Here is a 26,819-nt window from a genome sequence, read left to right as displayed (position 1 = left end):
AACTGTTGCCACAAAGTTGGAGGTGCACACAATTATCTAAATCTGGACCTAAGGAGCCTAGACCAAACCCTGAAAAACAGACCTAGACTATTATTTCTCCTTCACCAAACTGTACAGTAGGCACTATGCAGTTCTCAAGGTAGTGTTCACCTGGCATTTGCCTATCCCAGGATCATCCATCAGCTGCCAGATATTGGAGTATGATTCATCACTCCAGAGAACAAATTTCCACTCCTCTTGAGTCCAATGGCAGAATGGTTACACCACTTCAGCGAACACTTGGCATTGTGCATAGGGATCTTAGGCTTGTGTGAAGCCTCTAAGCCATGGAAACACATTTTATGAAGGGCCTGACATACAGCTCTTGTGCTGATGTTGCTTCCAGACATTTGGAAATCTGTTGTGAGTTATGCAACGGAGGATTGGTGGTGTTTACTAGTTATGTACTTCAACACCTGGTGGCCCCACTCTATAAAATTGTGTGGTCCACCACTTCACGGCTGAGCTGTTGTTGCTCCTAGACACTTAGAGCTGACATGGGCAGATCTAGCAAAGTAGAAATTACGTACTGACCTGTGGCAAAGGTGGCATCCTATGACCTTGCCATGTTCAAAGTCACTGAGCTCTTCAGTACGACCTATTCTACTGCCAATGTTTGTCATGTGGGAGTACATGGCTACTGCTTGATTTAAAGCACCTGGTAACAGTAAGTGCCCCTGAAACACCTGAACGCAATCATTTTGTATAGAATGTATTGTGTATGAAGAATTCACTTGGTTGTTTTTTTCATTCATTTGTAGTTTGTCTGATGAATTGTGTACTGTCTGGCTCTTTACACATAACTTACATTTATTGGACCACATCAGATATTTGTAACAAATTTATTTGTAACAAATTCTACATACATTAATTCTAATACAGTGCATACTTATTTTATTAGATAGTTTTTAAACTAAATAGCTTTTGAAAAATATTAAATAATTTTACTGAGTCTAATCACATAAAGGTTGAAAGAACGATCAATTTGTACAAAAAAGACACAAAATTAATTTTGTACCATTTACAACCAGCTCCAAATAATTAAAGAATGTAAACAGTCTTCAGTCCAAAGACATGCAGGTTAGGTGCATTGGCGATCCTTAATTGTCCCTAGTGTGTGCTTGGTGTGTGCGTGTCCTGTGGTGGGCTGGTGCCCTGCCCAGGGTTTGCTCCTGCCTTGCGCCCTGTGCTGGCTGGGATTGGCTCCAGCAGACCCCCGTGACCCTGTGTTAGGATATTGCGGGTTGGAAAATGACTGACTGACTAAACAGTCTTTAATTTTTCAGTAATGTCACTACTTTTAAGGTTCAGCTCACTGTCTGGCTACACTTATTTATGCTTTTACTGCCAAGCATGTCCCTTTGTGTGTACATACCGACACAAGTTGAGACTCTCAGTGGCACTTTGGATGAAAGACAATTGAAATAGTGTGGCCAGTAAGGGGAGCTGTGCAGGAGACCCCAAGACCCAAGAATATGCAATAAAGTCAAATTACAGTATGAAAATAAATATTAATTTATTATAAAAATAAGTAACCAAAAAAAATTTATTTAGGAGATATAATATATAAATGATAAAACAGAAAAAGAATAAACTCTCATACAGCTTGAAACCTAAAGTGTTGTGCGGTTCCCAGAATTTGCATTCAGCTAACTCCTTACACCTACACCTTATTCTTCTCCTGCTTCTCTTCTGCCCAGCAGCTGAAACTTTGTCAACATTTCACCCAACTCCAATTTCTGTACTGTTGGTTAGATGGAGTTCTTAAGATCCAGCCTGGAACTGCTTCAAGGGCAGGCCCATAAACATGTTCTGGGAGCAAGAATGGCTTAGCAATTCCTTAGGCTTGCCTGCTAAAGCTCCCTCCTAGCAGCTCCAGGTGTCCCCAAACCCTAGAACCCAACCTTCTCTGAAATGCACAAACTATACTGCACATGCTTATCTGCAATGGGGATAAGTGAGCCACCTACTGGCTTAGGAGACTGTTGGTCTATATGCTGTGGTACCCACTGTAAATACCCACTTATGTCTCAGGATTGGTTAATGCCTGGGCTTTTCCATTAAATTGGGGCACAACCCCCTTATCAGTAATCATATATCAATGACACCAACTACCAGGGCCATTAATGGCCCGATTACTGCCCTGTGTTTTAGTGGTACCATTATAATTACAGTTTCTGCTGGGCACCATTTTACCAAAGCAACAATAGGTTCCTTGATGAAAAGTTCCTTCTAGCCTTCTTTTTCCACAGGTTTCTGTTCTAATACCATATAATGCACATTTTGTTGCCTTGGTCTTTTCGTTACACAGTGTGAAACAGTGCCATGTACCAAACCAACAAAGAAAAGATAAATAAATACATACAAGTACTTCACAACAAAATCTGGTATCCCAAACATTTTATTGCCTTTATTAAAATATTTTCTGATAATGTCATATAAAAATACAGTTAAAAAATAAGAACAAAATAGCACTGAATCGACTCCAGATAATTTCATTAACACTGATAAAGGAATTCTAATCAGCAACACATAAAATTGCACTTGCACTGTCTCTTTCCAAACCAAAGCCTTAATTCAGACAATTATTATTTAGAAACAGATGTCATAAAACAGCGACTCATGCTGAAGACTTTCATGATTTATAAAATAGCAACAATCAAAAATGATTATTATTATTAAAAAATAATTAAAAATTCATAACCACGGGGGCTTGAACATAACTCTAATTATGCAACTAAAACCACAAAAATGTTACATGAGAAGTAACGTAAACATCTCATTTTAGTTGATCCCTGCTTGTGGTGCGCTTTGACTGGAGTCTGCACACTTTCCCCATATTTTACGAGTGCATGATCACTAGGGCCTCTGGCTACCTCCCACAGCCCAACCACATGCACTTAGATTACTTGACACCTCAAAGAAAGCTCTGCAATGGCAACCTGCCTTGTTTTTGCATCTGCCAAAAGATGCTTTGGGCTCTCTGCATCTCAGAGTTTGATTAAAAATTGATTGGATGTTTTAACACTGAACATGTTTATCTTCATTTTTGAAATCAGTTGAAACTGTAATTTTCATAGATTTTTTCTGTATCTTGATTCTTTCTCAGTCTCATATGCGCAACAGCAACTTCTTGAGTCAAGTCTGCAAAGATAAAATGAGAAGAAATTCACTTTCCTCTCCTTAGCCATGAATAACTCACAAATCACTGTCTCACTACTGTGTGATACTCTGTTTCATCTCAGAATTGCAGTTCTGCATGGTTACTCATTTCATGGAGTGATTTCAACATTCATCACCATAATGGGTGGATACTGCTCTCGTAAGCATGAGACCACCATTGGTTTACTTTTCTAGTGTCTGAGTCTTCATAAATCCTGCTGGTTTCTGTAACCAGAGTTCATTATCAATTCTAACGATTAAAAGGCATTGTGAGCATTGGACATGGGAGCAGGTATTCCTTCAATAATTTCTGTCCTTGGGACAAATTCCCCACTATACAACACAGAATACAATTCATGGGTACAAGTGAATGGTCTGTTTGAAACAAAATCAAGCTGTTTAATTATATCAGTGCCCAGGCAGCTTTGTCGGTGACAGAAAAAAGGCAGGTGATGGGTATCTGCCCAGAAGAGACCATGTTAGCACATCTATGAAATAAGCATTCATTTTGAAGCAGAAGAGAACAAGTAAGAGGAACCTATTACTTCAGTCCAGCAGTCAGTAGAAGGTTAAAAAATACAATGTGTAAATTTGTCTGCAGACAAACAGAAATAAAACTGCACCACTCAAAGCATATTTTAGTTTTAAGAAAAATAAGAAATCTTAAATTAAAAACACAATGAAGAAACACTGAGAAGAATGGTGCAGGTTTGCACCAGTTCCCACCTGTAACTCGGAGACACTCCTTTTTGTGCAGGTTAGTCCAGGCCTTGAACTTACAGGACTTGCTGCAGTAGAAGACCTCTCGGCAGCGGGTGCAGGGCAGTAGGTACACACCCACTGAACGACCACACTGGTAGCAATATTTAAAAAGAGGCTTCCTGTAGAGAGACCACATCATGCAATCAGACACCAAAACCACTGTAACCTTTAGCCAAATTGACCTCTGCCAACTTAGGATTGGCTTCAGGTCCAAGGAGGGAGAGGCCCTGCTGTTGTGCTAAGCCTATGATATTTTCATCTATTTTGCACATATTTTTATAATAAAAATCAGAAAACTCAAAATCCCCAAAGGGTTCCATCCCCTATCCAATGCTTTCCACAACATGAGATGTATGTTAGGGAATCGAAACCACATTCTTCTATGTATGTATAAAAACTCCTGACACCATTCCAAGAAGAGTAAAAAAGCAGTCTTTCTTCTTCTATCTATCACTGTCTAGCTTCTTTAATGGTATCATAATTCCAATTGAAAAATTGGCAGCCAAGGCACAAAAATAAAAAAAGCATCAAGCAGTAAGTATAATTCTGAGTGATTATCTAATTGTTACACAGTTACCAGATGAACTAGCTTCCTGGGATTTTACTTTACCTGTAAGAGAACAGTGTAGCAATGGGAAACAAGACTGGAAAGGGACAAAATCTGCTGTATAATATGACACATTTGAAGTTGCAGTTAGATGACAGGAGCTCACTAGCTCATTTGAGCAAAAAGGAGTTTCTTTATAGCTCGGCAAGGTAAAATTATGCTACTGACTACAAGGCTCTACGTTCATGACAAGCCTCTCTGTGTTAGGTCTTGAAATGGAGAGGGCCAAGCACCCTGAGAAATTTCTAGCCAGCTACAGGATGAAAGGTTTTTCTCACCTAATGTGGTAGCACATGACTAAGGACAGCCCCAACATGGGCAGCAAGACAAAAACACTGGCAGTTTAAGGGCACACTGTCTGCCAATGTGGATAAACTGAAGTCAATGGGGGAGAGGGTATTTGGGTGGTGATAAAACATGTTGAAGTAAAGGTATCTATGAACACAATTCTCTGAAAGCAACATAATGGGTGACGAGTCAAGAACGACTGGGTAATGAAGGCCTATGGATAATGCCAACCAGTAACCCAAAAAACAAAAGGATTACGTAACCCTATGGCTAGAAAAAGTGTCAACAATCTTATTTTTCCAGGGTCCAGTGGGCTTCCCTTTGGGCTCAAATCTCAGGAGTATCCTAAGACGTTAATGATTGTGAAAATGTCACCTAGGTAGGATTTACAAGGGTGTGCCTTGCTAAACCAGTCTAGGACACCTTAGAGCAAAGAATAAGTTGCAACTAAGAAAGGAAGCCAAAGGACATTAGAGAGACTGTTTAAGAAATACTGACAATGTGGGAAAGTGACAGAGCCATCTCAAATGAGTGATTGGCTAACATGTTTAGTCAGGCCCAATGGGTCTGTTTGTTCTTTGTGTATTTTGATAGATTCAAATCCATTTAAAGGTCGTGGGCAGCCAAACCTTATACCAGAAGAATCAGGCAGTGCACCTGAACTAACTATGGAAGGGACACTAGTCCACCACAGGGGCCCATTCACATCAACTCACACACACTCTCAAACTGGGACAATTTACGTAACACACACCTCTTTGAGAGGAGGATGGAGAATAAACTCACCTTATAACAACACGCGGTTTACTAGGAGTTTTACTTTCACCACCTTTGAGGCTTATAGATCCAGCATCTTTCATACTCTGCACATCACTGAGATTCTCTGACAGCACACTTTTTAAAAGAGAAGAGAATTTATTTTGGGGTTGCTAATCAGCAGGAACAAAGCACATTCTCCCCCCGATTCCTCGCTAATCCACTGAAGCTGCAAATACACAAACTACATAATTAGAATTATTACACAATCTGACAGTTTACCAGCAACCATAACATACAGTATTCTTAATTAAAAATAATAAAAATGTTTAAAAGTTCAACAAAAATGCCAATATCAAAAATAGTAAAATTACAGGTTAATTAAAACCAATCCAAAAATCTTATTCAAGTAAACGGCTATTCAGTGGATTTTTTTCTAGGATTAAGCACTGCGTTGAAAAGAATGGCAACAGATCTTAAGGCAAAACAGGACAATGGTTTTCCTTGCATGACATTTATCAGCTAACTTCTACGTGAGGTTGCAATAAAGTAATAAAGTTTGTGCCACTTTTCCCCTACAGTTCAGTTCTTGTTTTATTTACACTACTTTTTTAATGATGGTAGCAGAAGGCAGCTCACCTAGTTAATAGTTATTATAGGGAACCTGTGCTGACCCGAGTACACATCCAGTGAGGCTGTATTAACTGCACAGACACAGACTGCTTTCAACAGTAAATGACAGAGCAGAAGTTAGAAGCACTATTGCTCTTAGCACTATTCTTAAATGCTGCCTTTACTTGTCTGAATTGGCTTTGTTTTGTGCTATGTTCTGTGCAAAACTGTGCTACTGTACTATAGTCTGGGCTGATGATGGTGTTCAACACAACTTGGAAAATTCAGTCCACATCAAGAAAGTACAGTGGAACCTCGGTTCATGACCATAATTCATTCCAAAACGATTTGGTCGTGAACTGAAGCAATTTCCCCCATAGGATTGTATGTAAATACAATTAATCCGTTCCAGATCATACGAACTGTATGTAAATATATTTTTTTTTTAAGTTTTTAAGCACAAATATAGTTAATTAAACCATAGAATGCACAGCGTAAGAGTAAATTAAATGTAAAAACATTGAACAACACTGAGAAAACCTTGAACAACAAAGAAAACTAACATTGCAAGAGTTCGCGCTATACTGTAGCCTTATGACCCGATCGCTGTAAACACTCTTTTTAAATGAGTTTTAAGCACAGGGGGGGGGAAAAGGAACATTTGAACAAATCCAAACTTTATTTAAAAGCCAACCATAAGCAACCAAGAAAGTAACATTGCAGGAGTTCACGCTAATAGCCCTACAACCCGATCGCTGTGTAAACTTTTTTTTAATGAGTTTTAAGCACAGGGAAAAAAATGAACAGTTGAAAAATCAGAAATTTAATAAACAACAAGAAAAGTAACACTGCAACAATTCACGCTACAAACCGAAAAATGAACATTTGAAAAATCCATAATACAAAAACTAACCATAAACCACCATGAAAACTAACCTTGCATGAGTCGAGTTCTGGCATGAAGTGAGGAGGAACTGGGTGGAGAACAATCCGGTCTCGTCGCAGTTGAAGACTTGTTGCGCGATATAGCCTTCGTCCTCCACTAATTTTGTGAAATTTTTCACGAATTCTTTCGCAGCTTCAGCGTCGGAATTAGCAGCCTCTCCATGCCTTACCACACTATGAATGCCACTTCTCTTGCGAAACTTTTCAAACCATCCCCTACTGGCTTTAAATTCCTTACTTTTGCCACTCGTAGAAGGATAGTTTTGCAGCAAATCGCCATGAATCTTCCTGGCTTTCTCGCATAATATCGCCTCGCTTACGCTATCTATCCCCTGCAAGTTGCTTCTCGTTCAGCCACACTAGCAACAGTTTTTCCACCTCTTCTAGCACTTGAGGCCTCTGCCTGGTTAACGCTGTAACTCCTTTTGCAACATCAGCTGCTTTAATAGATTCTTTCTAGTTTAGAATAGTCGAAATCGTAGATTTTGACTTCTTGTACTCGGCAGCAAGATCAGTAACACGAACGCCACACTCATACTTTTCAATAATTTCTTTCTTTACTTCGATTTCAATTTTCTGCAAAACTTTCTTCTCACCACTCTTCACTTGCTTAGAAGCCATGGTTAACTGCAAAAGCACACAAAATACTGTAGAGCACAAAGAGTTCACAGGTAAAGCACGCACGTCTGACTGAGAACAATGAACAGGGAGAGGCTGAACACGTGCTTAAATACAGTAATCGGCGAGTACGAACCGGAAGGGAAATGAAATAGAGCACAAAGAGTTCACAGCGAAAGCACGCATGCACGTGCAAGCACGCACATCTGACCGAGAACAATGCAACATGTGCGGAAATCATTGGCGTGCACAAACCGAAAGGGAAACTGGCTTGTTCGTATACCGAGTGTGTGGCCGTGAACCGAGGCAAAAGTTTGGCAAAATTTTTGATCGTAAACTGATTTGTACGTGTACCGAGACGTTCGTGAACCGAGGTTCCACTGTATTGGCAATGAAAGAAGAAGTCAGGAGAAAGCATAAAACAATGCAAATAAAAGCTGAAATCCAGCAAAAAAGAATTTTCATCCCTGCAATGTTCTGCATATATTCAGTGTGGGTAAATATAGGAATATCCTTCACTTAATACTGACACAATTATTCTGCAAGTAACACTAGCCTTTAGTGCTGTTATGGCACCTCAATGTAATTGACATAGTCGATTATTTAAATTTGTTGGGTGGTGCAGCATATGTTAATGCATCGCATTTTTACCATCTTTCAAGAGATCAACATGGCAGGGCCTAGTTCACTTGCAGGTCCTTCGTGTAAAACACCGCAGACTTCTAAAGTATGGGAGTACTTTAAGTTAAAGCCAATTAATACTGTGTTCTGTACACACTGTAAATGTGAAACGGTGTATCATAGTAGCACAACAGCTATGCAGGAGCATCTAGGAAGAAAGCATTCCAGAGTTTTCCATGAGGACACCACCAAGACAGTATCATAAGTTCTAATTACTATTGTTAGTTCTGATAGGTAAATTGCTGCATTCTATAGTCATTTATTTTCCTGAGCACTACCTCTGAGTAGCAAGACACTTTTTTCAGAGGAAGCTTATAATTAGTGAAAAAAAGATATGATTTAAAAGTAATGTACGGTGTGACAGAAATAGCATATAATAAGCAGGATATTTGTTAGCCAGTGATTATCGTGAGGTTTATGATATGTTATTTTACTCTCACTTTATGTTAGATACTTTTTTTTGCCCAAGTTGTTTGCTACATAATCTGAAGTGTTACTTGAATTGATAAATTGTGTTCAACTGTTACTTAAACTGATCTTTGCACTAATGTTGAACTGCTAAACAGATATGTTTATGTGTAATTGAAATCTGATTCAAACAAACTATACTACTTGATCTTGCATTTTTGCATTTATGTTGTAATGCTAAGCAGAAATATCTGATTCAAACTGCACTACTTTTGCTATCAAACATTTATTTGTGACCTTAAATTATTTTGAATTTAAGAGATTTTGAGTTTGCATATCTTTTTTGCACTTTATTACACAATACACTGTTGATGTTCTAATGATAAAAGTTTTTCATGTTTACATTTTGGCACTTGTTAGATTTTTAACGAGGTAATCTAAAATTATTATTGTTGACTGACAACTTTGTTAAATGTTCTGCCACTTTATTCTTAAAATGAACTTTGTTTTCAAGAACCAATGAATTCCTGTACAATGTAAAAAAGAAGAGAGATGCGGTGAGACACATTCAGGAGTTCACAGGGGAACACACCCCCCCCAACTGAAAATGTGTGTGCCAGTGCCTTGCCCCATGTGGACATTCATCTCCCTCTATCCCTTATTTATTCAACACACTCTGGACTTCACAGGGGAGATCACTGCTTCAGAGCAATGCATGGCACGGTGCACTATGGAAGCATCTATGAAAAGTAATTATCTCCCCATGAATTCCCGAATGTGCCACACTTTGGACTGTATCACTCTTCTTTGAACATCACATATTTTGCATAACAGTTACAGTTCCTATTGTACAGTTGGAACATAACACACAAAAGTGGCGCAAGGTATACATTGTGCAAGAATTCATTGGTTCCTAAAAACGCAGTGAGAAAATGCAGAAAGAGACAAATGATGGTATGATTAGAAACTTTCTTTAACTACAAAGATTATGGGTCAGCTAGTATCAACATACATATATTGAATGTGTTGCTGATCTTTGTCTACTTTCTGATCCACAGGACAACCCAGGCTGTACTGGTATGAAAAGCCACACATTTGTTTGCTTTTGTTTCATGGGACTATTTGTAATACTAAAACTTTTTAAGCCCAGTTTCTTACTTGTAGGTTTTGCTGTATTTTGTGGAGGTTAAGAGGCTGAGCTCTTTCCTCAGCATAGGTCAATCAGGAGTAACTGAGAGTGAACAATCCCAATAGAGAAGCTACAGTAAATACAGTCATACCTGGTTGAGGTCTAAAGGTACTAGACTATAGTCCTGTGCACAAGTGCATTGCAACTGTGATCTGTATATCCCCTAAAGGTTTCTAAGAGCAATAATAGGCAGCGACATAGGTGTAACAAATAACTGTAGTCAAAAGTAAAAGAATTTATGCATTAAATAAAAGGGAATTAATGTTATAAGAAAAGATATCTCAATAACCCTTTCCACAATAAAACAGGCAGCCTAATCATCAGTCCAGGTTACTAATTTCTCACTCAGTTAAACCATATTTCATCACTTCCACATCAGATAATATAGTGTTGTCCAAACTTAATTCAACTGCATAGTTTATTCATCAGTTTAATCTTGCTTCAGGATTTGCTGCCGCAGTTTACCTACCTGTTGATAACCTCATTTTGCTTGTCATCAACATCTATTTTGCTTGTGGATTCTTCTTCTCCTACAGCCTTAGAACTCATACTTTTAGATATTAAATCTTTTAAGACTGTTCCTGTTTTTGTATAAACAAAATGAGGAGATGGATTCAAATCTGCAGGCAACAAAAGAATGGTTGTTTAAATATATGAAAGAACCAGTGTAAATAAGTATGATATCATACAGCACATTTCAAGAGCAAACAGACAGTTGTGAAACACACTTGACTTGACAATCACCTGAAAACCTGCTCTTACACAAGACTTCTAACATGACTTTCTTCAGCCCACTTCATACCATTTTATACTAAATCAGAATGACACTTCTGATAAAAGATGAGACATTATTGCACTCCAAATGACTCATAATATGCTTCCAAAAATACATGGAAGCTACAAATGTAGATGAAATATCAGACTTAAAAATAAACCCTTACTAACTAATTGTCCTCATAAAGGTACCACCAGAAATTGATGCTTGGGTCAATGGAAAATAATCTAGGCAATAACTGAAAATAAAAGTTCACTTGTGTCTCTCAGTCACATGATCTCTTGTATGTGCACACATACTGCATTTTATATTGTTAATTTTGGTCAACCAACATCACTAAGCAGGTTGAATTCAAGGTTATCACTACCCTTCTTCACGGATATCAAGCTTGTTGTATATCAAGGGTGTGTCTATCTATTCAAGCATACCAAGATCACAGAAAGGGGTTCTGTAAAAGACCAGAGAGGTCACATACTGTGTTCATTTGCTTCTTTTACAGTTCTAATGACCTTGACATGGAAGAAGTGTGACCACATCTGTCTCTGCCTGCCTCTCTGACCACTGCCATTCCCACAGTGGGCTTCCTTTAAAAGGACCTTTGGAGCTGTTTAATGACCAGAAAAAAAAGATAACCCCTTGGCACCCTATCCTAGGGCTAAAGTTAACACTAACATGACCTTGCTTACCTATTGTTTCTCAGTTCATCACACTATCATCATCTTGGGGCTTCAACCATTCTTAACATCTCTATTGTTTTATTTATAACATACAGAATTTAACATCAATAAAGACAAAGAAAGAACTGACTTTAACCCTTTAGTAGTGATTACAGGCAAGACAGCATTCACTAAATTGATGTAGTCCCTGAAGTAGTCACAACTCTAGCAGGGTATATATGCTGATGCCATGCCATATCAACAATGACCCAAATAAAAATCTTAGTTCAGCTCCTTTATGCTCCACTCGCAGTGAGATCTCTCACCACATATTTTGTCTGCTTTGATAACATTTATGTCATTATTGAAGTAGAAACATACACCTCAGTCTTCTACTCATTAGAAGTTATTAGCATAAAAGACTTTTGAGAAGGAATTGTTGGAGGGCAGATTCTAAAAAGACAAACTTCAAACACACAGTTCACAAAAGTTGTAACAACACTGTAAGCTTAAAACATTAATAATCCTTGAAACACTTTTTACAATTAAATAACCAACAGACAAGATGGAACAGACAGCACCCAGAAGAGATTGCTTATCTGAAGACTTACAGTGAATGCCTTGTTCAAAGTCTCTAGCTATCCTCTCCTTCTCCTTCTGTATTACAGCATCCCGTAAAAGATCAGCCATCAGTTGAAGCTGCTCTTTGCGGGAATTGAACAATTCTCGCTCAGCTGGGTTCAAAGCATGGTATGATGTTTGAGCAATCCTGGCATCCTATGGGGTGGAGAAAGGAAGTAATAGTTTATGTAAGGCCAAAACAAAGCGCTAAAATTATCTTTTTCACCTATGCCATTTTTTAGGAGTTGCAAAGTAATAATAATAATACTATTAAAATAATGTGGCATTAGTTTTGTATTCATGTACAAAATGTGTTTTTTAAGGGAACCCACTAAGTGTGTTTTTTAAGGGAATCCATATGGGCCAATCTTAAATTAACCTTAATATGCTAAGCAAGTAAAAAAAATGTTAAACAGTCTAAGATAAAAGCTTTGATTCTTTCACAGCATTTTAGGTACTGACAAGCTACAAATGACACTACCAGCCATCTAACAAGGCATATGTTGCAACTAATACAACAACTAATACTGGTGCCAGACCAGTATGAAAACATGGGTTTATTTTTTACAGAGAAACAGCTTGCTTATATCCCTAAATCAGCTATCGATTTCTCTTAAATATAGCTTTTTCTTTCTTTCTTTCTCTTTCTTTCTTTCTTTCTTTCTTTCTTTCTACACCTGTTTGTTCACAAAGGGAAATATTTCACCCATTATCTTGCTCATATAATTTAGCATTTTCACATGCCAATACTGACATATTTTTTAATATTTAAATTTCATCTAAAAGATGTTTGTTGTTTCTTTTATTCCTTGCATAGGAAGAAAAAAATACCTGGAAAAATGAGTAGAATCCATAATCCACTGCTGTTCCTATCATTGGTGGCACTCTGTCACCTAAGGTGATAGGCATCAGTATGTTCCCACCAGCCTCTATCAGCCTTTTTAACTTTAAAATAATAATAATAATTAGCAGTAAGCTAGGGACATATTTTTCATTTACTGAACCAGTGTAACAAGAACAGTTAGTAACATTTATATTTAATTCCCATTTGTCATATGAACAAAACAACTACATCATGCTGTGGGAAGATCCAGTTGTCACAACACAATAACCCTTGTGTCACTCCAACATGAAACTCTGTTCTCATGTTACATATAGATGAGTATAATATAACAAAGTAGAAAAGCGCATAATACTGCTAATACCATACAGTAACTTATGACAATCAGAGAGTAACTGGCTCAGTCTAAATTCATATGCAAAACCTGCATTAATGTTTTTTTATAAAGAAAAAAACAGTTTACTAAAGAATATCTCTGTCACAGGATTATAAAGAATTTCTGGAAAAATAATAATAAAACAATATATGTCAAATTACCATAACAATAATGTCAAAGTCGTATTCTGTTAACACAAAAAATTGTTTATTTACCAGTGCCATTTTTTCTTGTGGCTTACGATTATTTCCATAGTTGATATTAGAGACGGCACACAGTGAGCTTCCTACTCGATCACCCAAGGGAAGGTTGGGATCTGCTCCTGCAGACAGTAACTCCTCTACTGCCTGCAGAGGACATAAAATCATTTTTCACCACTGGCACTTTCACATTCAAATGAATTTCTTTTGTTGATATTAAGTTGGGCGGCACGGTGGCGCAGTGGGTAGCGCTGCTGCCTCGCAGTTGGGAGACCTGGGGACCTGGGTTCACTTCCCGGGTCCTCCCTGCGTGGAGTTTGCATGGTGTCTGCGTGGGTTTCCTCTGGGCGCTCCGGTTTCCTCCCACAGTCCAAAGACATGTAGGTTAGGTGGATTGGCGATTCTAAATTGGCCCTAGTGTGTGCTCGGTGTGTGTTTGTGTGTGTCCTGCGGTGGGTTGGCACCCTACCCGGGATTGGTTCCTGCCTTGTGCCCTGTGTTGGCTGGGATTGGCTCCAGCAGACCCCCGTGACCCTGTGTTCGGATTCAGCGGGTTGGAACATGGATGGATGGATGGATGATATTAAGTTATTAGTCTTATAAAAGATCAACTGTATTGATGTCGTACTAAGTACAGTAGGTATGATGGTAAAACAGGCACTGAGTTTGGATTCATTTCACAGATAACATTAGGAGGAACTTGGGGGGGGGGGGCAAAAAAAAACACATTATAGGGCAATTTCTGTAAACAGGCCTTAAGGTTAGGAACTTAACAAGCGTCTTAATAAGGAACTTGGGATGGGTCAGGATTTTCTGATCCTTCTGAGACTGACAGCAATTGTTAGAATAAAAAGGAGGGAAGTGCATGCTCCCTGGAAATGTGTTCTTATAGATGTGCATCCATACCAGAAACAATATATCCCTCTGCAGCAACCACTAGGGATGGTAAAATCTAAGAAATGCAGTAAAAATTTAGAACAAACAATCAAAGCATGTGAACGTTCAGAGAATTCTTAATTTAATTTCAAATTACAGCAACTCAAAATTTGCATGTTTATTTTCATCATATGTTTGTGTACACCCATGGCCAAAAGTTTTGAGAATGACACAAATATTAATTTTCACAAAGTTTGCTGCTTCAGTGTTTTTAGATCTTTTTCTCAGATGTTTTAATGTTATAGTGAAGTATGATTATAAGCATTTCATAAGTTTCAAAGGCTTTTATTGACAATTACATTACAAAGAGTCAATATTTGTTATATACAGTAATCCCTCGCTATATCGCGCTTCAACTTTCGCGGCTTCACTCTATCTCGGATTTTATATGCAAGCATATTTAAATATATATCGCAGATTTTTTTGCTGGTTCGCGGATTTCTGTGGACAATCGGTCTTTTAATTTCTGGTACATGCTTCCTCAGTTGGTTTGCCCAGTTGATTTCATACAAGGGACGCTATTGGCAGATGGCTGAGAAGCTACCCAATCAGAGCACGTATTACGTATTAAATAAAACTCCTCAAATATATTGTGAGCACAGGGGCTGTTCGCACACCTAGAAGATACGGCCACTCCTCAAAAAACACTGAAAGATTACCTTCACATTGCTCTCTTCCTTGCTGGGCTTAAATGTGGCTGTTTTGTCAAGCGATATGCTTCCTGCATGGTGCTTCACATACTTAAAAGCTTGAACGGCACGTATTGATTTTTAATTGTTTGTTTTTCTCTGTCTCTCTCTCTCTCTCTCACTCTCTCTGACATTCTGTGCTCCTGACGGAGGGGGTGTGAGCAGGGGGGGGGGGCTGTTTGCACCACTAGACGATAGGGACGCTCCTCTAAAAAAATGCTGAAAGGCTACCTTTACTTTGCTCCCTTCCTAGCAGCTGCGTTGTCCGGCGGTGCTTCGCATACTTTAAAGCCAAACAGCCCTATTGATTTCTGATTGTTTGCTTTTTTCTCTCTATCTCTCTGACATTATCTGCTCCTGCCGCGCACTCCTTTGAAGAGGAAGATATGTTTGCATTCTTTTAATTGTGAGACGGAACTGTCATCTCTGTCTTGTTATGGAGCACAGTTTAAACTTTTGAAAAAGAGAGAAATGTTTGTTTGCAGTGTTTGAATAAAGTTCCTGTCTCTCTACAATCTCCTGCGTTTCTGTGCAAATCTGTGACCCAAGCATGACAATATAAAAATAACCATATAAACATATGGTTTCTACTTCGCGGATTTTCACCTTTTGCGGTGGGGGGGGGGGGTGTCTGGAATGCAACCCCCGCGATAGAGGAGGGATTACTGTACTGTATATATATATTTATATATATATATGTTGACCCTTCAAGACCTCTTCAGGCATAAATAAAGAATGATACCAAAACATCCTCTGAGAGCAATTTTCCCAACCATCCAAGAACAGTTTGGTGACAATGATTTTTCCAGCATGATGGAGCACTGTGCCATAAGGCAAAAGTGATAACTAAGTGGCTTGGGGAACAAAACATTGAAATTTTGGGTCCATAGCCAGGAAACTCCCCAGACCTTAATCCCATTGAGAACATGTGGTCAATCCTCAAGAGGTGGGTGGACAAAGAAAACCCCACAAGAATGAGCTGCCATCAGTCAGGATTTTGCCCAGAAGTTGATTGACAACATGCCAGGGCGAATTGCAGAGGTCTTGAAAAAGAAGGGCCAACCCTCCAAATATTGACTCTTTGCATAAACTTAATGTAATTGTCAATAAATGCCTTTGAAACTGAATTATACTTCAGTATACATAGAAACATCTGACGAAAAGATCTAAAAACACTGAAGCAGGAAACTTTTGTGAAAATGAATATCTGTGTCATTCTCAAAACTTTTGGCCATGACTGTATTATACATCAGCAATGAAAAGCTCTGTAAGTTACTTCATGTTTCAGGCTTACGTAGCTGATTGATGCTTAAACATTGTGAGGTGGGGTCTCAATGTGCAACATGCATTCTTCTGTTTGTTATTAGGATGTCTTTGTCTTTTTTCCCCCATTCTTGCCCTCACTTGTTCAGTGGCAGAAAGCAGCAGCACAGAAAACACTAAGGAGCGGATTCTGCTGCTTTCTATTTGTTAAAAACTGAATAAAGTAAAAAAGAATTTGAATGATGATTTAGGGTAACCTTTATTTAACTAGGTAGGACCTATTTACACAACACAGAATACACCAGCTTTTAGTTTACAAACATAGATAGATAGATAGATAGATAGATAGATAGATAGATAGATAGATAGATAGATAGATAGATAGATAGATAGATAGATAGATAGATAGATAGATAGATAGATAGATAGATAGATAGATAGATAGATAGATAGATACTTTATTAATCCCGATGGGAAATTCACATTCTTCAGCAGCAGCATACTGATACAATAAATAATATTAAATTAAAGAATGATAATAATACAGGTGAAAAACAGACAATAACTATGTATAATGTTAAATATTAACATTTACCCCCCCTGGTGGAATTAAAGAGTCGCATAGTTTGGGGGAGGAACGATCTCCTCAATCTGTCTGTGGAGCAGGACAGTGACAGCAGTCTGTCACTGAAGCTGCTCTTCTGTCTGGAGATGACATTATTTAGTGGATGCAGTGGATTCTCCATAATTGATAGGAGCCTGCTGAGCGCCCTTCGCTCTGCCACAGATGTTAAACTGTCCAGCTCCATGCCAACAATAGAGCCTGCCTTCCTCACCAGTTTGTCCAGGCGTGAGGCGTCTTTCCTCTTAATGCTGCCTCCCCAGCACACCACTGCGTAGAAGAGGGCGCTCGCCACAACTGTTTGATAGAACATCTGCAGCATCTTATTGCAGATGTTGAAGGAAGCCAGCCTTCTAAGGAAGTATAACCGGCTTTGTCCTTTCTTGCACAGCGCATCAGTATTGGCAGTCCAGTCTAATTTATCATCCAGCTGCACTCCCAGATATTTATAGGTCTGCACCATCTGCACACAGTCACCTTTGATGATCACTGGGTCTATGAGGGGTCTGGGCCTCCTAAAATCCACCACCAGCTCCTTGGTTTTGCTGGTGTTCAGGTGTAGGTGGTTTGAGTCGGACCATTTAACAAAGTCATTGATTAGGTCCCTATACTCCTCCTCCAGCCCATTCCTGATACAGCCCACGATAGCAGTGTCATCAGCGAACTTTTGCACATGGCAGGACTCCGAGTTGTATTGGAAGTCCGATGTATATAGGCTGAACAGGACCGGAGAAAGTACAGTCCCTTGTGGCGCTCCTGTGTTGCTGACCACAATGTCAGACGTGCAGTTCCCAAGACGCACATACTGAGGTCTGTCTTTAAGATAGTCCACGATCCATGCCACTAGGTATGAATCTAATCCCATCTCTGTCAGCTTGTCCCTAAGGAGCAGAGGTTGGATTGTGTTGAAGGCGCTAGAGAAGTCTAGAAACATAATTCTTACAGCACCACTGCCTCTGTCCAAGTGAGAGAGGGATCGGTGTAGCATATAGATGATGGCATCTTCCGCTCCCACCTTCTCCTGATATGCAAACTGCAGAGGGTCAAGGGCGTGTTGAACCTGTGGCCTAAGGTGGTGAAGCAGCAGCCTCTCCATGGTCTTCATCACATGTGATGTCAGAGCAACAGGCCGAAAGTCATTCAGCTCACTAGGACGTGATACCTTTGGGACTGGAGTGATACAAGATGTTTTCCAAATCCTCGGGACTCTCCCCTGTTCCAGGCTCAGGTTGAAGATGCGCTGTAGAGGACCCCCCAGCTCCGATGCACAGACCTTCAGCAGTCGTGGCGATACTCCATCTGGACCCGCTGCTTTGCTGGCACGAAGTCTCCTCAGCTCTCTGCTCACTTGCGCTGTTGTTATTATGGGTGGGGATGTTTTTCCTATGCTGGTATCAGCAGAAGGATGTGTGGAGGGTGCAGTACTCCGAGGTGAGAGTGAGAGTGGGTTAGGGCACTCATTTTATATTACAACAAATGCTAAGAAATATTTGACCTGTGTATGAGTGAGCTACACTTAACAAATACTTATCACTCTATGGCTAATCCATAAAGTGACAAAAATCCTCAAATGCAAGATCTACATATTTATAACAGCAATGAAAACATTTTGCATAAAAAGTAATTAAACAGCAATAAAAGTACTCATAGACTCCTACAGTCTATTCCAGAAAGCAGGATTAGTGTGAAATCCAGTTAAAGCAACTCAATATTCACAGAAATTGGGCTAATTACATTCCAGAAAACGTGGATTTAGCCAAATATGAATTTCACAAACAGATTGAGCCAGAATTATGTGATATGTGAGGCCAAAGATGCAGATAACTCATTAATTGACTCTGTCAAATCTTTCTTTCTGGAACAGAAAGTACAAATTCAGTTACTGGAGCAACCAATGCCTTGAAACTATTATGAAGGATTAACAATTTGCAGCCTCAAAAATTAATGACCTGATACCACCTATACTATTTAGGAACCAAAAAAAGCTGACAAAATGTTGAAAAAGTTGTTCTGCTTCCTGAATGAACAATCAACACAGAAGTACAACCCTTTCGCCAAATTTTGCTCAGACAAATGTATTTAGATCCTGGTTAGACAGAGAAGCATTTGCATGATTGTTACTCTTTCACATGTACCAGTAAAACAATCACAAAACTGTACCTAACTCTGGAGGAGTGAACGCACACCACACTGACTGAAATAAATACCTACCATCAAAGAGTAATTCTATAGAATCAAAGACAGGACAAATTAATTTAAACAATGGCAACATTTTATGAGCAATAATAACTGATAGACACACTGGTGGAACAAACTGCACTCCTTCACCCGTTCTGTAAAGTCCCTCACTTTCAAAGAAAAACCCTGAAGCCTCCCGTATTCCACAAATACCTATATGCTTATTAAAGCAGTTTTGATTTGGGTTACTGTAAAAGAATAAGGCATTGATATGACTTGTGTACCATACTGTAGTTCATTTGGCTGATGGCTTTTATTTATGTAGGTACCTTGTTGTGTGACAACCTGACAAATCATTACTCTACTAGATTTCATCCCTTGAAAATTGCTTTGGATAAAAGCATCTGCTAAACAGATAACTATACAGTATTACAGGATTTCACAATGCAGTTGGCTGTGTGGATAGAATACACAACTTTATCAAAGCATTGAGAGTGAATTATGTTGTTCTATTTTAAGGAGCACAAATAACAGAATCAGGGTAAAACTGTCAATGTAGTCTTTATTTATTGCATGTTTATTTTATGCATTCACGTTATCATTTTTAATTTACAAGCTCTATATAAAAATCACTACTGCAACCTACACCAAACACACATTAACTGACTAACTAGGTTACCCGTGTAACTTGGTTGCTATACACACTTCTCTGCTTAGCCACAGCAGTTTGAAGACTAAATATTCTGATATCATTACTTCAGTATGAACAGAACATCTTTACACAGCATCAAAGTGTATGTACAGACAGAAGCACAAGCATGTATATTATATACTGTATACAAATATCAATGTAAGCGCTTCTCCATTTTTAAGTTAATATGAGATGCCATGCACATAATTAGAAATGTTGAGGCCAAATATGTGGGGTGTTAGCTACCATTCAAAAAGTGGGTGCTGTTCCAAGTCTTCCCGCTATATCCTAACACAGGGTCACGGGGGTCTGCTGGAGCCAATCCCAGCCAGCAAAGGGTGCAAGGCAGGAACAAACCCAGGGCAGGATGCCAGCCCACCACAGGGCACACACACACACACACATCCTCACACCAAGCAAACACTAGGGAGGATTTAGGATCGCCAGTGCAACTAACCTGTATGTCTTTGGACTGTGAGAGGAAACCGGAGCACCTGGAGGAAACCCACGCAGACACAGGGAGAACATGCAAACTCCACTCAGGGAGGACCCGGGAAGTGAACCCAGGTCTCCTTACTGCGAGGTAGAAGCACTACCACTGCACTGCCCAGTCTTCCTTTACAAATTTTTCATCTTTGGTCTCTTTCAGTATGTAATTACAGGACAGTGTTCACTGCAGACAGAATAATAGAGCTTTCATCTCCCACAGTAATGACTAAAACAACTCACTATATGCTGAACATTTAACGGCATGGGTCTTGTTCTTTTTTGGACATCATTAATGCTGCACAAACAAAATACAATGGTTATTTCAGGTCACTTAACTTTTCATATAAGGTAATACTGCCGGTGGTACATTTTTCACAATTGAATAATTTATTACTGAAATGTTACATGGATTTCAGTGATGAAGTGCTTTATGCATTCACTCTGTCAGTGATATTCCTCCAAACCATCTCTCTTTTGTTAAATATGCTGACAATCTTCATGCATTGCCACCAGCGCCACATGCTCTGCTTGTATAAAGGTTCTCCCCCCCTGTTTCTCAGACATGTAGTCCATGGTTGAACATAAAGATTTGTAAATAACAGTGTGAGCAAGCATTAATCTGGATCAACCTATCCGGTATTGCGTGAGCCAACTGAAATCCAGCATTCGTGTAGTGCCTTATTAGCTAGTGCAAAATCACACTTTAGAAATCAAGGATTCATTTAGAGACCCAGGATTATCTAATCTTTCTTTTTGGAACAGACCCCTGGACACTTTCAGTAAGAGAAGCACAACCCTGTCATAGCTATACCAGGAATTAAGAGATAGGGAGATCCATTGTATCACAAATGCTTTAATTTTACATGCAACATTTTTAAAGCTCTCGTAATTTTGTTTTAAAAACAGTAAAATGAAAATTAACATACTGCTCCATGAACCACCAACCAACCTGTATGCAGATAAAGCAGACCATCTATAAGCCAACAAATATAAATGGTTATTAACTATTAAAGTAGCAAGAGCTCACAAATATTGACAACTGTTCTATAATATGATATACATTGCTTATTGTCTGATACTATTGTGTTCTGAATCCAAGAAAGTTCTCATCATGTGGTCATCAAGTGTGCAAAATCAGCACGGCTGATGTTTTTCCTGGTACGTCAGATGTCACTGTACATTTACTTATTTGGCTGACGGCTTTATCCAAGGCGATGACACAATTAGTTAAATTTCTGTTGGTTTTCCAATTGGAGCATAGGCAGGTCAAGTGAATTGCTCATGGTCACACAGTGTCAGTAGCGGAATTTGAATCCACAACCTTAGAGTTTGAAGTCCAAAGCCTTAACCACTACACGACACTGCCATACTAATTACAATATGTGAACTCTTCTTCCAATAAACATCATCTGTATGTCAAGCTGAATTCTTAGACTCAATTTCACAATAATCTATATAACAAAAAACAAGCAAACATCTAGTACACATTAAAGGTTGGTGCCATATTACATGACTTTTCCATTTATATAATCTTTGAGAACTCAGTGTGTAACATTGTAGCAGTTATTATTTTTTACGTGTGTTTGTGTCTGGTTTGGCATTTTACATGTAAGGGTTTCAATTCTTAATTTAGTTTTCACCCTTAATTTTTTTGCATGGTGTTGGTTTTCATTACCATTTTGTTTTTCTTATTTACTATTTTGTCCACTCATTCTCACATTATTGTTTTTATCACTAATAATTTCACTATAAATATAGTGCCTCACAGCAGGTTCAGCATTCCTCTGTGAAAGTTTTAAGCAACTTAAAAACATAGCGGTACTTAGCTTCTTTACCAAGTGGGACCAAGCATTAATGATTTCTTGTGCTGGTTCTGACTTCAGTTCCTTTTCTGACCTTTGCATTTGTTGTTAGTCTTTGGTTTTATTTACTTTGTTCTAATTGACTTTATGGCTTTAACTCATGACTTTTTTCTAACCACTTATTTCACCTCCCTAATCAACTCCCATTTTTTCCAGCTTGCTCACATTAATCCCCAGGCACGTCAATAGTGTCCTTAACACAGTGTTTGTCAAACTCGGTCCTGGGGGCCCACTGTGGCTGCAGGTTTTTGTTCCAACCAGAATCAGTGACAACACCTAATAACACTGAGCTTATTTAATTAGCTGCTATTATTTTTCTTTTATCCTACATTCAGAAAAGCACAGCAGCATGATTTTTACATTTATAAGACATTTAGAAATATTTCTGCTTTTGCTATAGATTTAAATGCTTAACTCTCTCTTGTTGATTTCATAATATTTTGCCCTTTCTCTGTGCAGTTTTTCCCCTTCATTGTATCTTATTAATGACAATTAAAAATGAGCAGAGCAGACACCCAGGCAAACAACACTGAATAATCAAAGGCTGCAACTACTTTAGCATCAGACCCACTAATTAGTAAATAATGGATTCATTAAACAATTAGAACACCTAGAAAAGTAGAATGAAAATCAAGATAAAAATATTGTTAAAAAGAAAAAAATACATAATTCCTATGTAACTGCTTGGTACATTTTAATATAGATAGATTTTTTTTACCAATCTTACTTTTCTAATTTTTATATTATTCCCAAAACACAGAACTTGGGAAATAACACATCACTTAATTAGCCCAGGAGTCCAATTAAAAACAGAAGCTGGCTGCAACAAAAACCTGCAGCCACAGTGTGCCCCCAGGACCGAGGTTTGGAAACACTGCCTTAACAGACATCTCCAGTGACTCAGTCAAAACAGGTTTGATGTTGGTGGAATTCTTTGGGCTTCCTTCATAGGTTATAGATAACAACCAATAAACACTCAACAAGTACTGCAATGCATAAAATGTAACTACAAGGAAAGAAGAAAACTGGTGCTTTAGACAATATTGTCTATGAATATCTCATGTTTGTCACACCAAGACAGAAAGGGAAAATGTAAAAAGATGGTAAGATTGTGGCTGAATTCATCATAACTGGAAAACATGTTTATAGCCAACAGCAGTGTCAGGCAGCATATTAACTAGATGTAAAAATTCAACAAGATCACGTTACTTTGTGATCAAAAAGTCAAGAGGGAATCGTATAATCTGTCACCCCTGTGATTCCTAATTGTCTAATCTGACATCCTTAAGGCAATGACATCTTGCAACTGCAGTCATTAAATCTGACAGTCTCTCCACCTAATCTAAAGGTTTCTTGAAACATTATTTGTAACTAGTCATTAAGCCCGTTACAATAACGGGTGCTAGAACAGTAGTGCATAAACATTAGTAGGAACAGTCTATATTAAATGGCAAGGGACCTTGACCTCATTCTGTTTGTTGGTCGTATTTTTCTTTGTCTTTCAGTCTTTCTTTTGTTGATGTTTACTTGCTGAGCTGACCGTTCTTCGTGGGCTTCTGTCATGTATTGTGTGTCTTTAATTTTCTGTGACAGTAATACTGTCTTGTACGTCCGTTGGCTTGTACGTCCGTAATATACCTTTAATTTTCTCTGGCGGTAATACAGGTGTGCGTGTCGGTAATAGGCCTTTAATTTCCTCTGACCGTAATACTGGCTTGTATGTGGCTGTAATATGCGTCACTGCATTGTGTACCTTTAATTTCCTCTCACAGTAATACTGGTTTGTATTTCCTTAAAACGCCTGTAATTTTCTCTGACAGTAATATCGCGCATCGCATCGTGCCCCGCGCATGCGCACTTCACCAGAAGACACACACACACACAGACACCTGGACGCACACAGGGATTTTATTAAAGAGGATTATAGTACAATTTCCTTCCAAACTTTCTTCCAAAAATCTCTAATGCCTCTGGAAATTTGTCTTGTAATCACTGGGTGAGTAATGCAGAAAGCATAAAAATGGGACAAAAAATTAAACAAATTTTGCTTAGAGGCAAACTGCTTAATTTGAAAAACAAAGAAAAAGTTAGCAGTTGCATGTTAAGAAATATCTTGATTCACCGGAATCATATGTGTTTACTCAACAATACAAAATCTTTCTGAGTTTTTATTTTATGAAACCACTTACAAAGAAATTTTTTGCTTACCAAATGATTGCCAGTGGAAATAGCCAGTGAGAGTGCGGAATGTCCACTCCACAGCAAACTGTGATCAGCCTTATATTTTAGCAGCACACGAACTACATCTTTAGCATTCTGAAATAAAAGAAGAACATTATGTACCAGCCCAAAGTAGACAATGCTGGGGCCTATTACGACTGCAAAAACACAGATGTAACACTTGTGAACTACAAATATGAATACAGGCAAAAACTAACATGTATATAGTAAGTGTTGTGTAAATGCTACGTAAGCTCTTCATAAGGAGTTACTTCATTAGCAAAAACTTGACCAGCAGCAATCCCTCTTTCTTTCTCAGCACAGTATATATATATTGTCATAAACGTGCGCATGGGAGGCAGCTAAAGGGCTTGAGTAAGGGCAATTCCGATTCAAATCAGGATGTGACAGAGTGCACTGACTCTTTTTCTCCCTTTCCTGCAGACCAGTCATGGGAGATTCCACCTGGTCCTCTTGACGTCACTTCCGGGACCGAGCCTATGGAAGAAGACCTTGCCGGCTCCGGCCCCTGTGATGTCACGTTCGGGCTAGAGCCTATGGTTGAAGACCCTCATGAGCCCAACCCCTTTGACCTCACTTCCTGTCTTCCCCTTTAAAAGCCTCCACCTTTTCCCTATTCCCTCAGTTCTGTTTTGGACTCGGTTTTGTGCACATGAGTGCAGTATTAATTTTTTATGACATTGCAGCCAGGATACCAATTATACGGGTGGCTGCCTCAAACCTTGCTGTGGCTCTGTGTGGAGTTTGTAATAATATATATATATATATTCACACATACATGCACACAAACAAACATTTACACATATACACATTTAATGTCTATTGTTTCCTGCATAAAGTACATCTACCTGTCAAATTGATCAAAAAAGGAAGACAACAAAATACATAAAGGGTAGTTTACAGCTGCTTATTTCTGAAAAAGTACAAGTTTTACTTACTCTGAAATTAATGGCTTGTTGACAAACAACATGCAGAGGTGTCCGGCCCCCTTCCACTGTTTTTTTATCAGGCAGGCTATAGAATTCATTGGGTGGTCCTAATGAGCTACGGGGCTTTGTGCTGAATCCTGAAGGTGGTTCTTTGCTGAAGTTCTGATAGGGTATAAAATGATGTATTTACACAGGACATGTGGATAGTCATTGTACAAGTTATATTATATGTACCGGTCAAATTGTGCATATTATTTTTGTGTTTTAGTAAATTCCAAGTAAAAGCAGGGCCTGGTTTTGAAAATCTATGCATTCAGTCAGTTACAAAATATATTATCATGCCCTGGAAGCTTGAATAATATTTGAAATTCAAAGTATAGTGAATTAATTTAGGTAAATCAAAAAGAAGGGAGAAGCCGGTTTGAACTGTCATGAGGGTGAGTTTGTGCAAATCATGCCTTATTAAAAGAAAATGTTTGGCCCTTCATCTATCCACTTTCAAACTCACTTCATTCAATTAATTCAAGGAAAGGGGGACCAGAGTCCATCCTGAAAATATCTAGTACATGTCAAGAAACTACACTGAATGGTACTGTAAGAAGCAATACTGGGAAGTCTTAATGAAGACTCAGGCAGTTTTTCAACAATAAATAAAACATTTCACCCATGGGGCTCGGCCGGGCACAGCCCGAAGAGGCAACGTGGGTCCCCCTTCCCATGGGCTCACCACCTATGGGAGGGGCCAAGGAGGTCGGGTGCAGTGTGAGTTGGGTGGTGGCCGAAGGCGGGGACCTTGGCGGTCCGATCCTCGGCTACAGAAGCTGGCTCTTGGGACATGGAATGTCACCTCTCTGAAGGGGAAGGAGCCTGAGCTTGTGTGCGAAGTTGAGAGGTTCCGGCTAGATATAGTCGGACTCGCCTCGACGCACAGCTTGGACTCTGGAACCAATCTCCTTGAGAGGGGCTGGACTCTGTACCACTCTGGAGTTGCCCCCGGTGAGAGGCGCCGAGCGGGTGTGGGTATACTTATTGCCCCCCGACTTGGAGCCTGTACATTGGGGTTTACCCCGGTGGACGAGAGGGTAGCCTCCCTTCGCCTTTGGGTGGGGGGACGGGTCCTAACTGTTGTTTGTGCATATGCACCGAACAGCAGTTCGGAGAACCCACCCTTTTTGTAGTCCCTGGAGGGGGTGCTAGAGGGCATACCTTCTGGGGACTCCCTCGTTCTGCTGGGAGACTTCAATGCTCACGTGGGCAATGACAGTGAGACCTGGAAGGGCGTGATTGGGAGGAATGGCCCCCCGATCTGAACCCGAGCGGTGTTTTGTTATTGGACTTCTGTGCTCGTCACGGATTGTCCATAACGAACACCATGTTCAAGCA

At 39.2% G+C, this 26,819-nt stretch overlaps 1 protein-coding gene across 1 annotated transcript in view; it reads right to left on the bottom strand.

Moving 5' to 3' along the window:
* Positions 1-2,424: 2,424 nt before the first annotated feature.
* The window catches only part of ankmy1 (ankyrin repeat and MYND domain containing 1), a 50,612-nt gene continuing 26,217 nt past the window's right edge, over positions 2,425-26,819 (bottom strand). The window contains exons 10-18 of the mRNA XM_028794826.2: positions 25,446-25,598; positions 24,475-24,582; positions 13,552-13,683; positions 12,951-13,064; positions 12,110-12,275; positions 10,537-10,687; positions 5,645-5,752; positions 3,928-4,082; positions 2,425-3,183 (exon numbers count right to left, since the gene is read on the bottom strand). Of these exons, the coding sequence (XP_028650659.2) occupies positions 3,095-3,183; positions 3,928-4,082; positions 5,645-5,752; positions 10,537-10,687; positions 12,110-12,275; positions 12,951-13,064; positions 13,552-13,683; positions 24,475-24,582; positions 25,446-25,598 (1,176 nt within the window). The 3' untranslated portion in view covers positions 2,425-3,094. The remainder of the gene's footprint in view (positions 3,184-3,927; positions 4,083-5,644; positions 5,753-10,536; positions 10,688-12,109; positions 12,276-12,950; positions 13,065-13,551; positions 13,684-24,474; positions 24,583-25,445; positions 25,599-26,819) is intronic.

Source organism: Erpetoichthys calabaricus, chromosome 2 (genome assembly GCF_900747795.2).
Source record: "Erpetoichthys calabaricus chromosome 2, fErpCal1.3, whole genome shotgun sequence".
Taxonomy (NCBI): Eukaryota; Metazoa; Chordata; class Cladistia; order Polypteriformes; family Polypteridae; genus Erpetoichthys; species Erpetoichthys calabaricus.
This window is presented reverse-complemented; position numbering and strand designations above follow the sequence as displayed.